Source organism: Rousettus aegyptiacus, unplaced genomic scaffold (assembly GCF_014176215.1).
Source record: "Rousettus aegyptiacus isolate mRouAeg1 unplaced genomic scaffold, mRouAeg1.p scaffold_m13_p_8, whole genome shotgun sequence".
In the NCBI taxonomy this organism is placed as follows: Eukaryota; Metazoa; Chordata; class Mammalia; order Chiroptera; family Pteropodidae; genus Rousettus; species Rousettus aegyptiacus.
Window position 1 is genome coordinate 8,408,077 of NW_023416311.1, and position 12,680 is coordinate 8,420,756.

Below are 12,680 nucleotides of genomic sequence, written 5' to 3' on the forward strand. Positions count from 1 at the left end.
CATCACAGCTCTGGGTGGAAATTCAGGAAAAGTCACCTGCCAAAGAACCACCTTGTGAGACCACAGGCGCTCGCCCGATGCTGGATGCCCAAGCCCTGAGCCCACAAGTTCTTGAGTCATCTGTCAAATAAAGCTTGGGATAAGAAACTTGCTGGCCTTCAGGCCGGTCTTTATGCAAATGGGATGGGGCTGGTGGCCAGGGCAGGGGGCGACATCCTGAGTTTTGATCCTGGGCTTTATCCTACTTTGCCACCCACATCTCCAGGGCTCTTCACTCTATGGGCCGTGGAGAAGCCAGGGAGTGCGCTGAGGGTGGAAGCAGGTCTGGGTGAAGGGAACGAAGGGCCAGGGAACTGCGTGGGGCCCACGGGCCACTAGAGTCCTGAGGTGGGACCCTGTGTACCAGTGTCTGCAGGGCCACGCTCCCTCTGGAGGCTCCAGGAAAGAATCCATTCCTGCCTCTTCCTAGCGTCTCGGGCCTTCCCATGATCCTTGGTGGTCCTTGGCTGTGGCTGCATCAGTATCGTCTGTGCTTCCATGGTCACATGGCCACCTCTCCTTCTTACACTTGTGATGACACTTAGGGCCCGCCCAGCTAATCCAGGACAATCTCCCCATCGGATCGTTATTCAGCCTACCATAGTCACCAAGGATTTGGGGCAGAAAACTGGCAAGATCTGATTTACAAGTTAGAAAACAATTTACGAGGAATTAACTCTCCCCCTCATACTGAAACTGTGTCATTTGGGCATGTATAGCTAAAGAGACCTGGAGCTGCTGCTTTAAAGGGTAACTTGGAGAGCGCGACAGAGTTAGTAGGGTTTTCTTCACACAGGATACAGGATTTAAGCTAACCTGCGCAGGCCCACCCAGGTCAAGAAACTGGACACTTCCAGCCTTCCCACCAGAAGGCTCCCGTGTGTCCCCACGTGCCACAGTAGCGGCAGCCACTACCCTGACCCCATCATCGCACACTGTCAACAGCTCTCCCGGGCTAGGTATTTCTGGAATGCGGGGAGGAGTCTGTGCACGCTTCCCTAAAGTCTACTCCCAACTCTCAGCTTTTGTCTCAGCTAAACGAGAACTTCTGCTAGGGCAAATGAGGCCAGATGGAGACCAGGTGACCCAGCAGGTGAGGCGGCCTCGGCGCTGGCTTGGTCTTCTGCCTCTGTCCGGCGCTGTAGGTGGTGAGAACTCAGTGGGGGCTGCTGGTAGCCGAGGCCCGAGTCAGTGTTGGCCCAGACTCAGGTAGCTGAGGGGGCGGCTCTAAGGGCCCCTTTGTGATGTCAGCACCCTACCTACAGCCCTCACAACCCCTCCACCTCCCCACAGTGGCCCTCCCTCCCAGTCCAGAGAGGTGGCCAAAGCAGGCAATGGGTTCCCGCTGTGCCAAGCTCAGCACGGGCCACAGCCGGGGACATGAATCCACCATGAAGAAGCTCGTGGCCTGCGTGAGTCAGGATAACTTCTCCTTGTCGTCAGAAGGAGAGGAAGAGGAGGAAGGAGAGGAAGAGGAGGAAGAGGAGCTCCCGGTACAAGGCAAGCTGCTGCTGATGGAGGCTGAGCAGCAGGAGGAGGGCGTCGAAGAAGACCCCGTGGCCCAGCAGAGCCCTGAGCCCAAGCCGATGCACTCCTGACCTCCGACCACGACCCAGGAAGAGATGCCTGCTGCTGTGACAGTGAGAAGAACTTTCAGAAAAGAGTCAATAAAGTCTCCAGAGGAATTCTCCTTTGTGGTCCCCCCCGGCCTCATGCCTGTGGTACCGTGTGCACGCGCGCGTGCATGTGTTGTGCGTTTTAGGGAAGTTGAAAAGCAGAAATCTGTGATCCCTGCTCCCGACGTCCAGCTGAAAGTTCTCACAAGGTCCCCTCCCTCCCCGTGACTTCTCAGCTGCCCTCCCCTGCTTTGGGGGTGAACATGTGGTAGCCTGGGCTAGAACATCATCTCGGCCAGTCCTGTCTTGGGGCAGAAGTGGGGCGGGGTGGGGGGGTGGGGTGTGTGTGTGTGTGTGTGTGGCGTGACAGGAAGGAGGGGCAAACCCTCTCCAAGTCTGAGCAGACACAGGCCGAGAGCATGGGCTGGGACAGCACACTCGCCCTCAGCAAACTCTCTCTCTGCTGCTCCAGCCCGGGACAGTGTTCTGAAAGAGCGCTGACTTGGGAGTTCAACACACCTGGGTTCAAATTTCTTTCTGCTCGTTTTCTGACCTTGAGCCAGTCACTGAGCCTTGGTCTGCCTGACCCTGTTTAAGGGTAAGATTAATAGCTACCCCATAGGTTAGTGGATCAGGACAATGTACTGAGATATTAGGTGGGCCGGGCCTTACACAGTGAGTGTTTATCAGAGGTATCATTGCTGGGGGGCCTTGCACACAGTGAGTGTTTAACACAGGTATCGTTGCTAGGGTTGTGGTGACTCCATCTGTCTCATCGGCCCTGGTTTAGGGTCAGTATGTGGAGGGGTCTGAGTCCTTTCCAGTCAGCGGTTCTTCTCCCAGAGGCTTTCGTCTGTCTTCATCAAGGGTCCCCTCAATGCGGGCAGAGGCCAGGTCCTCACCAGAGCAATGGGCAAAGAGTTCAAAGAAGCTGCCAGACACAAGTGCAGAACCCAGGTCCTGTGTCCACACTGGCTGCTCGCGAAGCATCAGAATGTGATCTTTGCCCTCTGCCCTCAGTAATGCCCTCAACACCTGCCATCTGGGCCTGATCACAGCTGCTGGGGGTGGGAGCTGGGGAAGCCTCAGCTGCTTTGGGGGGATGTGGCAGGTAAGGAGAGGTCTTGGGTTTCTCAGAAGGGAGGCCACAGCTGAGGTGACTGATATCCCAAGGAGGAGGCTCCACTGTCCCCGATTCCACCCCTACTGATGATCGAGTAACTGGGCCAGCCAGCTTTGTCCTTCTGTCCCACAGATCCATATCCGTTCACCCAGCAGACATCTGTCAAGCCCCTTCTGTATGTGCCAGTCACCATGGGCCTTAAGATTAAAACAAGTCTCCACCCCACCACGCACTAGAGGGTGAGGATGTGGGCGGTCAGCAGTGGATGTGGGTAGTGGGTCAAGGGACCCAGAAGGAGTCTTCACAGCGTAGCCCCCAACTGGCCCCGCGGAGCCCACACAAGGCAGGGCTGTTAGAAAAGAGCCTCACGTGCCCTCCGCAATCCCCGCGGACCCTCTAGTGACCGCAAAGCTGGATGAGAGGGGTCCAGACCTAGATCTGAATCGCGGCTCTGCCACTAACTAGCTGTGGGACTCTGGGCTGGTTACTCAACCTCTCTGAGCCTCCACCCTCTTTACAAAATGTAATAATCATACCTGCCTCACAAGATTCATTAGTTTCTTAAGGCTGTTGGAACAAATTATCACAAACTTGGTGACTTAAAACAACAGAAATTTATCCTTCAGAAGTCTGAAATCAAAGCATCAGGCGGGCCATGGGCCCCACGGAAGTGCTAGGACAATCCTTCCTCACATTGTCCAGCTCATGGTGGCTCCAGGCGCTCCTCGGCTTGTGGCTACATAACTCGAATCTGCTTTAATGTGGTCCTATCTCCCTGTGTGTCCTCTCTTCTGTTTCTCATACAGATACTTGTCACTGGATTTAGGGCTCACCTGGATAATCCAGGATGCTCTTAAAATCCTTAATTATTTCTATAAAGATGCTTTTTCTAAATATGGCCATACCAACAGGTTCCAAGGTTAGGATATAGACATATCTTTTAGGGGGCACCATTCAGCCCACTATAAAGGGTCACTGTGAGGTTCAAGAACAAAACTGTCTGGCTGGGGGTGGGAGGGGAGACGTAGAGGTCGGCCACTTAGAAAATGCTCAGTAAGTGAGGGCAGTTTTCATCATGAGTAATGTGACATGGTTATTAAGAAATAAACTCTAGGAAAAGCAGATGATAACAGCAGTCCAGGAGCACCCAGTTTGAAGTTCAGTTTTCTCAAGGAGGTCCTCAACCACATGTGGGGACAGGAAGTCCTCTTTTCTGAGAACATGCCCTTAATTAAGAGAAGTCATTGTTCATCTAACAAAACAGTTGCCAATTGAATCTCAACACAGGAAACATGGGGTCACCCTCCTGGACTCCTCAAGGGACTTCCTTGGAATCAGGACAAGGAGATGAAGATAGAGAAAATGGGGAAAACATTTCTTCCAGAACTTGTTAATTAAACAACAATCTCACTAGTTAAGGCAAACAACTTCCCTACCCATTACCCAGTAAGAGGCCTGTCTAGGCCTGAAATGTCCAAAATCTTTATGTATTTCTCTCAGTTAAGTCCACTAGAGAAGATACAATAACGAAAGGATGTGTATTTGTGTCGAGTGTGGCAAGGGCTTCTTCCAGGCCTTGGACCCACACGTGCGTCAGACGATTCATGCAGGAGAGGAGCCTTTCAGGCATAGCTTGCATGCAACATCCTTCAGCCACAGAACCAAGCTTCTGGGTAACGAGAGAATTCCCACGGGAGAGCAGCCCCACATGTTCCCCAAGCCAGAGATGCTACGCCCAGTCGGCCACCTCCGCTGCCGCCTGAAGACGCACCGGAGAACTGCCTTCCCAAGTGTTCCCTCCGCACCAGAGGCTTCCTTGGCCGCAGCCCTGATGTGATACAGTCTGTCTGAGAATATGTATATTTCCAAAAAATATGTCCTTATTTAGAACATACTTTATAATTTCCAGATTGTATTTTCCATTTACTGTTTCACTCCACCTAACTGTAAGTTTAAGTAGGACAAGGAATTTCTTAGTTTTGTTCATGAAAGTATTTCAGGTGCCTAGAAAGTGGCTGACACATTTCAAATGGCCAATAAATATGTTAAATAAATGAAATAAGCAGATGATAGCAAAGCCTTGTAACGAAAGGCAAAGTTGTATACGAGCAAGAGAGGGAGACTTACACACGGACTGGGGGCCTGCCAGGGGACAGGAGATGGAGACAGGGAGTTTCACGGGGGAGAATGGGGAGGCACAAGCCAAGAGTGGCCAAGGGTGTTGGTGAAGGTGTAGGAAGGAGTGGGCTGCTGTGTGTTCTGATAGGGCCTCCTGTGCAGATGCGGATTTGGGTTTTCTTCCGTAAGTGCTGGGAAGTCTGGGTGGGGCTGGCTGATTCCAACTATAGGCAGGGCTTCATTAGCAGGGAGGGCAGTAGAGTCAGGAGGCAGGAATGGGAGGGAAGAAGAGAGTTTTTAAGAGCCTCCTGTGGCTTGACAAGCATCCCAGGCTCATAAGAATACCAAAAAGGAAAGAATGACAACCCTTCCTTGATAAGGAAGCCAAGCCTAGAAAATCAAAATGACCTTCCCAAGATCAGACATCAGACAAATTGGGATTGAACCTGGCTCTAAATCTCTTGAATTTAAATCTTGCTGGGGAAGTGGGCTTGCCAGGTGGGACCCTGGACCACCCATCAATCCATTGGATCACTCTTATCATTCACCCATGAATAAGCCATCTAATCCATTCTACATCCACGGGGCTCCTCCATATATCCTTGCACTAGGAATCTATCTTATCAACCAGAGACCTTCCCCACCTCCCCCAGCCAACTATCACTGGGGTCAAGGCTGTGCTCCTGCCTTCCTAGCTGCCTGGCTGGAATAAGAAAAAGGGCTGGAATGCTCAGAGGACATTTGCTGAGCTCTTACTGTGCTGGCTCTGAGCCAACTGCTGAACATAGATTCTCTCATTTAATCTGTCTGATGTCCCTAGGAAGTAGGTATTCTTACTGTCCTCACTGGACAAAGGGAACTGGGACTTGGAGAAGTGAATGCCCAGGTGAGTGACCATAAGGAAAGAAAAGCAGCTCTGGGACGTGGACCCAGATTGATCGGACCCAAGGATTCCTACTCTTAACCAACAGATGAGACTACCCCAGAGGGCCCCTGAAAGCCACCCTGCCTTAGGGGTTAGGGTAAGAGGCAGGGGGCTTTGTCCCGGTGGGACCACATCTGTTACATCCTGTGGCCTGTGCCATCACAATCAGCCCCAACTATATAAGCAGGGGATGCCAGGGCCTCTGCAAAGCTGGGTGTGCTGGAAGAGGAGGAGGGGAGGAAGAGGCTGCTGCCCCTCCACGCGTGGCATCCCATGGACACCAAGACACAGAACCTTCCCATCACCTACACCCAGCCCCATAGCAACGCTCGGCCCCAAAACCACAGCTGCAACCAGTGCAACTGCTGTCACCACTGCCAGAACTGCAGCCATAGTTGCAGCTGGAGCCAGAGCTGCAGCCGGAGCCAGAGTTGCAGCCGAAGCCGGAGCTCCAGCCAGAGCCCAGCCGGGCACTGCGGCCCGCCTGGCCACCAGAGCCAGAGTCCAAGCCCCCGCCCACCCCAAAAGCATCAAAGACACGCCATGCACTCCCACCACTGTCCCATGCGGCCCATCAGCCATTCCTGCAGCTACCCCAAGAACAGAAAGAACTTGGAAAGGAAGATGAACAGGAGGAAGGTGGTCAAGAGGAGCCAGCGGGTATACAAAACAAAGAGGCGGAGCTCAGGTACCTTTCACGCAGGTGGGGAAGGGCCTCGGGGCCCCCGAAATTAGGGAAAACTGCTTAGCTGGACCTTGGGGACAGTGGGGTGAAGGTCACCAAGCCAGAGCACAGAGGAACCACAGGCAAGGGTGAAGAGGGAAAAGAAACTATGGCAGCTGCATATATGATGCATTGTTGGACTAGCTCTTCGAATATGCTGGATGGGTTGATTGGGACAATGAACAGGTGGCAGATTAGCTATACAGAAGAATGGATGGGTGGATAGGAGGCTGGGTGGATAAATAATTCGTTAGAAGGTCTATGGCCTTGCCACCCTGAACAAGCCCGATCCCATCTGATCTCAGAAGCTAAGCAGGGTCGGGCCTGGTTAGTACTTGGATGGGAGACCACCTAGGAAGACCAGGTGCTGTAAGCATAAAATAAATCATGAGAAGGGTGATTAGGTACAGAGATGGATGATAGATAGCTGCTTAAAAGTGGATTAGATGGATGGATCAAAGAATACATCAGTTGAATGACTGGAAAGTTTGGATGTGGTTGAAAACATGTGGCTGGTGAATGGTAAATGTGTTAAGTTGTTGGCTAGGGGGATGGATGATGAGATGACTGTGGACCAACAAAAGGGTAGATGAACTCAGATATAGTTAACTGGATGAATGGAGTAAATGAATGGACCAATGGGTGGAAGAATAGCTTTCTGGACTGAAACTGGATGGGTAGCCTGGATACAGTTGAAAGAATTAAATGACTTGGATAAAAACTGACTCATGGATATGGGTCATGAGTCATCCAGTCTTTTCAAATGGATGGGATGGATGGATTCACATAGGTCAAAAGGAACTTGACAATAATCTAAGCCCTGTTCATGCCCCATATCTGATTACAAATGAGCGAGCAGTCCAAGACCCAAAGGAGAGGGTGAGTGACTTCACAAAGGACAACTGCTAAAGGGTCCCTGTCTCATTCCTATCGCTTAGGGCGGAAATACAACTGAGATTGCACTCTGTGGCTTGTTCCTGTGTCGATTTCATCCAAATGAGAAATACCACCACACATGGAATGCTAGAAGGAAGAAGTCAAACTTTCTGCAGGAACACGTTACTACAGTGATTTCTATGCAACGATGATTAAAGCCTTGCACACTGGAGGACTAACTTGAGTCGACGTTTTGATTTCACTAAAGGTGTCACGTGTTTTGGGGCCTGGTTTAGAAGCGCAAAGCAGAAAAGAGGTTGCACGCGGAGCAGGGACATGCCTTGTGATGGGACCTAATTAGAGTGTCAGGAGCCAATGCCGAGATGGGCGGAGATGCACGGGGTGGGGGGCAGTGGTAGAGACATCAAGAAGCCTTCAAAGTGACACAGGGCCTAGCGTGTTTTTAAAGATGGTGTTGGCTGTCGTGTGCAGACGATTGTGGAGGACAGACGGGACAAGAGGAAAGCCATCGGCAGAGAGCGGCCAGGGGAGAGGGACTGGTGAATGGCACTGGATATCCTCTGAAACAGAAGATGGGCCGAGGGAGCAAGTTCCTCCTTCAGCAAACATTTACTTGGCATTTGCTTACAAAGGCCTTGGGCTAACGGCCAGGAGGGGAAGGCAAAGGCAAACCGAACCCAATGCCCACATAGCTTCCAAATGAATGAAGGGATAAGATGTGTCTAATTCAAGAGAGAACTTCAGCCTTCTCATCTGTGGGTGGCTGGAGATCGTGTGTGAAGTGGTATCTAGCCACAGCACACAGTAGGTACTCAATGACCCTATGCTATTATTAATATGGCATATCAAGTACTAGACAATCTTTTGAAGAAATGCTAATGGCCGGATAAAAGGATTTAGGAATGGTCAGGGTCCCACATAAATTACCTTCCGACCTTCAAATCCACAAGCCTTGGTTTTAGGGACAGACCGTAGATCACACTGGCTCCCTCACTCCTAGCTGGGCATCTTCAGACTAGTCACATTCACTCCGAGGCGTACTCGACTCATCTGTCAGCAGGGTAATAATTCTGACCTCGGGTGGCTCAGGGGCCTGAAGCTTGTGAAGGTACCTAGCACGGCACCCACACATGGCTGCTCTTACTCTCTTTTGTGTTTCACTTGGCATTTGGGCTGAAAGAACAGGGTAGACACGTGGACATGGAGGATGGGGCAGGTGTGCAGATGATGGAGGTGTCTGCAGTGGAGGCAGAGGGACCGAAAGGGAGCCTGGGAAAAAGGGCTTGCTGTGGCAGTCACTCTGTAACAGACGCAAATATCAATTCGCTGTAACTAACAAAATGTTATATGTCCATATAACATTGGCTGTATGTCCTTAGCAAGTCATTTCCTCTCCCTGTGCCCCAGTCTCTGTCTCTGAAATGGGAGACTGAAGTGCCTCCCTTTAGGGGTCACTGAGGTGAAGACCATGCAAGCATCCAGCAGAGGATCTGAGACATGGACTGCACTGTGCCTTGACCTCCCCTCACAGCAGGTTTGATACACCACTCTGGGAGGATGTAGGGGAAGGGCCCGAGCAGACTGGGGAAATGACCATTGCTTAAGCCAGATGCCAGATGTCGACATTGGATCCACACACCTGAAGAGCAGAAGGCATTGCTGGTCCCATTTTACAAAGGGAGAAGCTGGTCCCACTTTACAAAGGGAGAAACTGAGACTCAGAGGTGAAATGATTGGATCAAAGTCTCCTGGAGGGCAGTCTGAGATCAGAGATTCACCTTCACTCCAAACCTCCTGGTTTCCTATTTAAAAATGTAAAGCCACATAATGCCATGATAGTCACTGACTCTGCAGTACAAAAGAGTTTGGGTAGGGAGCATGTTTAAGGGAGGAGGTAGAGAAAGAGGGTCAGAGAATAAGGTCAGGGACTTTGAGCTCCACTCACCAAAGGAATCTCCCTAATCCCTGAACAGTGTCCTCTGATAATCCGATCCTGAAGGCAGGAGCTCTTCTATTATAGAGACAAAATCTCTATCACAGAGGAAGTGAACTGGGAAGCAGACAGGCTGGGTCACATGTCTGGTTTATGGACCTATCCTTAACCCCACATTTCCCTGAAACCAACAGGCAGAAAAAAGGGGGCACAAACACACACAGATACCCAGTCACATATACAAAGAAATCACAATTCAAACCCATTCAGACACAGAGACCTAGATTCACATGAGGACTCTCACTCAAACACATACACACACACCCCTATACATACACGCAGGCTCTCACACGCCTCCCCTCCCACACTGAAACATTCTCAAGCGAGCATTCACTGGCACACACCCACCCTCTCACATTCAGACACATGACAAGAGGAAAAACATCAAACCACAGATTCATTCTTTCACTTGCTTGGTTTGGGGTGGGGTGCAGTAGCTTGGGGGCAGGCCTGTTGGAAACCCAAATTCAGGAAACAGAGAGAAACAGATGCCCAATTCAGCCACAGAGAGGCTATGCAGATTCTGAAGTTGACAGATCTTGCCTTTCTGGTTAATTTTGGTAAGATAATGGGGTGAGGTGAGGTTTGGGATACCGAAAGAGCCCAACCTGTGGTGGGACTGCCAGCTCAGCTGCCTGGGGCACTGTCGCTCCTGTGGGCCCTAGATAGCACTAGGCGACCCAGCAGTCCTGGGGGAGGAGGGAGCAGTCAGGGAAGAGCCTGCAAAGCCTAGGCTGATATGCCCATTTGAGGTATGACTCAGGAGGAAAAATATCTCAAACTCTGTAGCCACGCCGACCCAGATTCAACACCCAGCTCCCCTGTCCCCTCGCTGAGTGACCTCAGGCCTGTCTCTTAACCTCTCTGAGGCTTATCTGCACCGAATACTTCGTGAAGAAGTCCAGGGGCCATGCCATTACTCTTTTTCTTTTTTTTTTTAAAAGCTTCTTTATACTTATTTATTTTAAATATATTTATCCCTTTAAATTAGTTTAAAGTATACAGTACATTGGTTAGACATCTATAATGTTCATAAAACAATCCCCCCAATGGCTCCCTCCCTCCCCTGGCCCTCCACTTAGCTATCGTATTAATGCTAACTGCATTCCCTTTTCCATGCTCCCCATGCCCACCTATCAACTGCTAATTTGTACTTCTTTAACCCTTCACCCTATTCTCCTAGCCTCCCAACGCCCCTCCCCTCTGTCCATCACCAAATTGTCCACTAAATTTGTGAGTCTGCTTTTGATTAGTTTGTTCTTTTTGTTCCTTAGATACTGCATATAAGTGAAATCAGATATATGGTAACTATTTTTCTCTGTCTGACTTATTTCACTCAGCCTAATAACCTCTAGGTCCATCCATGTCATTGAAAATGGTAGGATTTCATTTTTTTAATGGCTAATAGTCCATTGTATATATGAACCATAATTTCTTTATCTGATCGTCTGTTGATGGGGATTTAGGTTGCTTCCATATATTAGCTATTGTAAATTGTGCTGCCATGAATATTGGAGTGCATAGATCTTTATGAATTATTGTTTTGGTTTTCTTTGGATAAATACTTAGAAGTGCAATTGCTAGGTTAAAAGGTACATCCATTTTTAATTTTTTGAGGAACCTCCACCCCGTTTTCCACAGTGGCTATACCAATCTGCAATCCCACCAACAATGTATGAGGCATGCTGTTCTCGATTGCTGCATCCCTAGTACTTAGCAGCATCCCAACACATGTTAGGAGCTCGGTAAATATTTGCTGAATAAATGAAACAAAGAACAGACGTTAAGCAATGGTGAGATGCTACTTGTGTACCTGTCGAATGGAAGAAAATGGAAATGAAATTGATAACAAGTACAGGCGAAGGCACAGGGAAACAGATACAGTCAAATGCCACTACTGAGGTGGTAAATGTGCACAGGCATGTTGATGGGCGACTAACATAAATGTCTACTAACATTTAAAGTATGCAAAATGTTTCTCAATGCTGTTTGCCAGAACCTTGTACAGGGAGGTGTAGGGCTACATTGTTTGCAAGAGCAAAAACCTGGAAACAACCCATGTGCCCACCCACAGCGGATGGATAAGAACACACGAGAGTCACTGAGAATGCAATTTTGAAAAAGGATATATTATAGTTTTTAAAAGAATGAGGTTTGTCTGTATGTGATCTATCCTAGTTGCCAGGATATGTTGTTGGGTGAAAAGGGGAAGATGGAGAAAGATATAGCATTTATAGAGGAAAAAATTCTATGCAAACCAACACTGTGTTTTTATGGGGGGAAAATGCAGGTGTGTGAATGCACCTTCCGTGGAAGGACACAGATCGAGCTGGTAACTGGCGTTACATCTGGGTAGGGGAGATGCTTTAATTATTTTATATGAGGAAACAGAAAAGCAAATTAAGGGAAAAAAAAGAAATGAGTATCAGCGAAGCATCCAGTAGGTGCTCAGCAGAGCTTTGGTAAGTCTGAAGAGAGAGTACAGGAATGCTGAATATAAACTGTGATTGCGAAGTGTAATCAATCTTTCAAGCCAATGGCATCAGTCCCTTTCTGGGCTGGCTGGTTTGCAGCAAGGTGACCCAGAAGCCTCTCTCCAGAGGGACTCATTGCCCCAGGGCAGGGGGAAGTCAAGGCCAGCCCATCACCTTCCCCCAGCCAGGCCTCTGCCTATAGACTATTATGGGGGCTGGCATTAAGGGGCAGGGAGGGGGGCTCTCCTGCTTGGTGTAGGCTCATACTGATACTTGGTTTTTGTCTCCAGGACTTCACCTGTAATGCTCTGCCAGAAGAGCTCTCCTTTACCTTCCCTGGGCTAAGCACCACTTGTTCTTTAAAATTCAGGTCAAGGATCACCTCCTCCTGGAGCCTGCTCAGGGCCTTGCCAGCTTGGCCAGGTGCCTCCTCTTGTGCCACTAAACACTGGGCCTTCCGACATCACGGGCTACTGTCGAGGCTGCTGTTGTTCCATGTGCCCCAAAACGAGTTCATCCTCTTGTCATGGTGCCTGCCACTCTCAACAGCTTTCTCACAATGAAGGGCCAATGAGCCGAGGAGTCATCCTGTCCCCCACCCTCAATGTCTCTGGCCTGCGATGTGTCAATTCTTGTGTCTAGTCTCACAGCTTTTGCAAATTCTTTCTCCCCTCTACGTCAACTCCCAAAGGCAACTGGTAATGCTACTTGCTGTCAGTCTCCTAATTTGCCACTTTTTGGGAAGGGGTAGGACGGGAATCAGATTATTGT

At 49.8% G+C, this 12,680-nt stretch overlaps 2 protein-coding genes and 1 pseudogene across 2 annotated transcripts; all 3 read left to right on the top strand.

Annotated features, from left to right (window-relative positions):
- The first annotated feature begins 1,274 nt into the window (after positions 1-1,274).
- PRM3 (protamine 3) lies at positions 1,275-1,868 on the top strand. The gene has a single exon (XM_016159632.2). It carries the CDS (start codon positions 1,284-1,286, stop codon positions 1,635-1,637), a length of 354 nt encoding a protein of 117 aa, XP_016015118.2. The 5' UTR covers positions 1,275-1,283; the 3' UTR covers positions 1,638-1,868.
- Positions 1,869-6,094: 4,226 nt separating this feature from the next.
- TNP2 (transition protein 2) lies at positions 6,095-6,556 on the top strand. The gene has a single exon (XM_016159630.2). The coding sequence runs from the start codon at positions 6,095-6,097 to the stop codon at positions 6,554-6,556; it is 462 nt and encodes a 153-aa protein (XP_016015116.1).
- A 246-nt stretch (positions 6,557-6,802) lies between these two features.
- LOC118607471 lies at positions 6,803-6,921 on the top strand (annotated as a pseudogene).
- The last annotated feature ends 5,759 nt before the right edge of the window (positions 6,922-12,680 follow it).